This window comes from Macrobrachium nipponense, chromosome 18 (assembly GCF_015104395.2).
Source record: "Macrobrachium nipponense isolate FS-2020 chromosome 18, ASM1510439v2, whole genome shotgun sequence".
NCBI classification, from domain to species: Eukaryota; Metazoa; Arthropoda; class Malacostraca; order Decapoda; family Palaemonidae; genus Macrobrachium; species Macrobrachium nipponense.
Genome location: NC_087211.1, coordinates 17,024,853 through 17,029,465, shown reverse-complemented (window position 1 = coordinate 17,029,465; position 4,613 = coordinate 17,024,853). Strand labels below are relative to the sequence as shown.

General features: G+C 52.7%; 1 protein-coding gene across 1 annotated transcript; it reads right to left on the bottom strand.

The window, feature by feature from the left end:
- Positions 1–2,226, bottom strand: LOC135196516 (uncharacterized). Its single transcript, XM_064223363.1, has 2 exons — positions 1,665–2,226; positions 1–1,445 (listed from the first exon to the last, which is right to left on the bottom strand). The coding sequence occupies exons 1-2, from the start codon at positions 2,224–2,226 to the stop codon at positions 1–3; spliced, it is 2,007 nt and encodes a 668-aa protein (XP_064079433.1).
- Positions 2,227–4,613: the final 2,387 nt, after the last annotated feature.

Here is a 4,613-nt window from a genome sequence, read left to right as displayed (position 1 = left end):
TCAGAAGGAGATGGTATTCTTAGCCACCTCTTTCGGATGCTTGCCCGTGGCCACGAACAGCCGCTTGATAGCCGGTCTGAACTGTCTAGTCCTCTTGAGGTAGGCTTTCATGGCTCTGACCGGGCATAGAATCAGTTCCTCTTTGTCAAAGCCGGTAAAATCTCCCAAGGAAGGAATGGTAAAAGAGGAAAACATCTCATCTGGCTTGGAGGGGTCTTGAGTCTTGGCTACAAAGCCAGGGACAAACGAGAACCCCATCTCCCTCCAACGCCTGGTGTGTGACACTTCGTAGGACAGTGCGTGTAGTTCGCTGACCCTCTTCGAAGATGCCAGGGCTAAGAGGAAAAGGGTCTTCAAGGTGAGGTTCTTCAAGGAAGCTGAATGTAAGGGCTCATAGGGAGGACCTCTCAAGGATTCCAGGACTAAGGCCACATCCCAGTGGGGAGTCCGTAGCTCTCTCGGGGGACAGGTCTTCCTAAAGTGCTTGAAGAGCAACAAAATTTCTGGAGATGCAGCGAGGTCCATGCCTTTCAACGAGAATACTTGATTTAAAGCCGCTCTATAACCCTCCACTGCTGATATGGATAGTCGTTTATCCTTTCTGAGGTGGTGGAAAAAACTCGCTAGTTGAGGGATGGTGGCCTCGTCTGGGGCAATGCCTTTATCTTGACACCAATCTTGAAACAGTCGCCACTTTCCCTGGTACAATCTGCCTGAGGATGGTTTCACAGGATTGGCCATGTCCTCAGCTAACTGTCTGGAAAAACCTCTACCAAGGAGGATTTTGACGACAGTCAAAACCCGTGTAAGCGGAGGGCTGACAGATTTGGGTGTAGGCGTCCGTTGTTGGGTTGGGCGAGAAGATCCACTCTGTCTGGTAGGCTTACCGGGTCCTCCAACTGGAGATCTAGCACTTCTGGGAACCAGGGGGCTTTGGGCCACCAAGGAGCTACTAAGGTTACTCGTAGGTTCTGTGAGTAGCGAATCTTCTGAAGGGTCTTCTGGAGGAGGGGGGGAAAGGCGGGAAGGACATAAGCGTCCAGGTTCTTCCAATCCTGCAGGAGGGCATCCTCTCCCGCTGCCTGCGGGTCTGGGAGTGGGGAGAAGAACACTGGCAGCTTCCTGTTCCATGCGGTGGCAAAGAGGTCTATCGAAGGAGAGCCCCACCTCTTTATCAGGCCATCTGCTACTTCTTGATGGAGGGACCATTCTGTGTTGATTATCTGTCCCCTCCTGCTCAGATGGTCCGCCCAAACATTTTTCTTGCCCGGAATATATCTTGCTTTGAGGGTGATGTCCATTTCCTCTGCTAACTCCTGGATTTGTACTGCCAGGCAACAAAGATCCAGTGAGACTGTGACCCCCTGTTTGTTTAGATATGCCACCACCGTGGAGTTGTCCGACATTAGGCCCACCGTTTTCCCTTGGAGTTGAGACAGGAAGTGCTGAAGGGAGAGGAAGACTGCCTTCAATTCCAAGACATTGATGTGAGCTGCTCTCTCTTCTTCCGACCACAGGCCGCTCACTTCTTCCTCCGTCAGGTGCGCCCCCCACCCTTCTTTTGATGCATCTGTGAAGAGAAGAATCTCTGGGGTTCTTGGACTGAGAGAGATGCCCCCTTGGAGGTGGGAAGGAACCATCCACCACTCCAGGGACTTCCTTACTTCTTGAGAGAGAAGAATTTTGCTGTTGGGGTCCCCTTCCTGAGGAGACCATTGCTTCTTGAACAGCCACTGAAGAGGCCTCATACGTCTTCTGCTGTGAGGCACTAGTCTCTCTATTGAGGCCATGTGTCCTAAGATGGACTGGCAGAGTTTGGCAGTGGGAGAGCTGGGCCCCAAAGCTATCTGCACTTGAGTTACTAGGCTGGAGACTCTTCTCCGAGGGAAGGCCTTCATGAGGGATGAATCTAGCGTCATTCTGAGGTACACTATCCTTTGTCTGGGAGTGAAGTCCGACTTGTCGACATTTACCACCACTCCCAGTTCCTGAACGAATGACAAAACTAGCTGAAGGTGATCCGCACACTGAGCAGCCGTCTCGGCTAAGATGAGCCAATCGTCCAGGTAGCGGAGGAGACGGATGCCTCTTGCGTGTGCACATATCGACACTATCTTGAAGACCCTGGTGAACACCTGTGGGGCTGTCACGAGGCTGACAATCCCTTGCTGACAATCCTGAGGAATTTCCTGGAGGAGGGGTGAACAGGGACTTGGAAGTAGGCATCTTGAAGGTCTATTGAGGCCATGAAGTCTCCCTCCCTGACCAAGCTCGGACTGAGTCTGCCGTTTCCATCCGAAACTTTGTCAGAGAAAGGAACTTGTTGAGGGGTGAAAGGTCTATGACTGGCCTCTAACCCCCTGTTGCCTTTTCTACCAGGAAGAGCCTGGAGTAGAACCCTGGACCTGGATCCTGAACCTCTTCCAACGCCCCTTTCTGAAGTAGCTTGGATATTTCCTCCTCCAGGGCCCGTCCGCGGTCCGAGCCCGGCCGATAGGAAGGGACTTGGAAGGGGGTAGGGGATAGAGTGGGTGTTGACTGGAAGGGAAGACGGTAGCCTGACTTGATGACCTGCAGGGTCCAATCTTCTGCTCCTGCTTGCTGCCACACTTGCCAATTGGCAGCCAAGCAACCCCCTACCTTCCGCTGACAGGCAGGACCTGGCCTAGAACTTCTTGCGGGGGCCCCCCTCTCTTCTGTTGCCTTTCTGCTTTCGCTCCTTTGATGGAAAGGGACGAGTCTTCTCTCTATGGAACTTGTCTTTCGAAACAGAGTATGGTTTCTTCTCTTCTCGCCTACGCAGGGGAAAGGACGGTCTCTGCGCTTCTCTTACTTGCTGGCTAATTTGTGGTGCTGGCCGTGGTCTATGGCCCGGCAGCCCTAGATTGGAGAGATCACTCCTTCTTTTATGCTGCCTTGCAAACTTCTTCCGCTGGAATAACTACTTTCTGGAACAGCGGGTTTTTCCTCAAGTCCAGGAGGAGGTCTCTCACTACTGGCGATTTGGCCTCCTTGAAGGCATTCTCTCTCGTTTTCACCTCCATATTAGCCCACAGGACCGCTAAATTGTCTGCCTGGTGTGAGAGAGTCTTGATCCCACACTGCATGAACGAAGACAAGTTCTGCTACTGCTGAGGCTGGAGCTCGGGTAAGAACTGCGGAAGTGCAGCCAGTAAACGTTCCATCCACGAATTCGTAGCGAGGGCCAGAGCTAGAGCGCGAATGAGTCCTTCGGTTTCTGAGGGAGAGAGCAAGAGGTGCTTCTTCTGTAAGGCATCCAGACTGACATCTAAGAGATCTGCAAGGTCCCTGGAATATGCAGACTCCCTAAGTTTGTCACCTATTGCCCTATAATACCTGCTGGCCCCCTGAGCAGGGATAGGAAGCCACCTCTGTTTCTCTGATACCCTAGTTGGTGAAGTAGTGGCTTCTCGGGATGCTCTAGCCATGGCTAGCCTAACCTGGTTGCTCCAGGGGAGGCTGACCGAGGGGGGCTGCGAATTCTTCAGATTGAGCACCTTATGCACCTCTGACTGAAACTCTTGGTTTAGCTCCTCAGTTTCTGTTAGGCCATTGGCGCTTCTAATAATAGACAGAATCTGGTTGAACGATAAGGGTCAGAATCGGGCTCCCCCTCTGAGCAGGAATAGGGCTCGCAATCGGAGTCAGAACTGTCATCCAAATCTGGAAAAAGTTCCTCCGACTTCTTCTCCAATAGGAACTTCTTCCTGGCTTCTTTCATCTTTTTGGCAGACTCCTTGAGACTGGTGTTCTTCTTATCAACTTGCTGGGAAACCTCCTTTCTGGAGCTTAAGTAATCCTCCACCGCCTGTTTAACCAGGTTCGCAATGTCCAGTGCGGGAGTGAGGACCTGGTCCCTCACTGTAACTGGGCTAACTGATGGAGGTGGTGCGAAGGTACTAGGCTCAAGCCTAGGCCTAGATTTCCTGGGCATCATCGCTGGCACTGGTCTCTCAGTGTGACCTTGGCCTTGCGGCATCGAAAGGTCTCCGTTGATGCTCCTCCTACGAGCGTTGTGGCTGGCTGGCTTCTTGCGTCGGGTTGCCGCAACTTCAGGAGGGGAGAGGGCCTCCGGCTCCTGTGAGTTGGGTCCCGTTCCGGGCTCCTTAGCACCGTCCTCAGGATGGGAGGGTGAGGAGTCAGGTCTGTCACTGGATCCCTCCTGGGGCTGGGCTGATTGTGCCCGAGAGGAACAGGGGGTTAACTTGGCACCCGGCTGTGTCTCGGTGCTGCTTCGGTCAGAACGAGATAGTTCGGCCTTTAGGCTAGGCAGAAACAAGATCTTGGTTGAAGCACCCTTCTTGTTACGCTTCGAGGCAGGAACATGGTTCCCAGCCCCTAAGGCATCTTCTTTCCTCTTACCTGCTTTCCTATCCCCCGAAGACGAAGGTTTCTTTAGCCTAAGTCTCTTGGGAAGGACACTAGGCTCACTTAATAAGGAGGAAGGATTACTAGGCCTAGTGTTCTCCAATTGGACACTATCCTCCTCACACACGACCTTAGGCCCCAAAGTAGTCGGCCTAGGCCTAGCCTTATCGGAATCAACACTAGCGTCACTGAAAAAGCTTTTATGCCCCTCATAATAGAGCCTC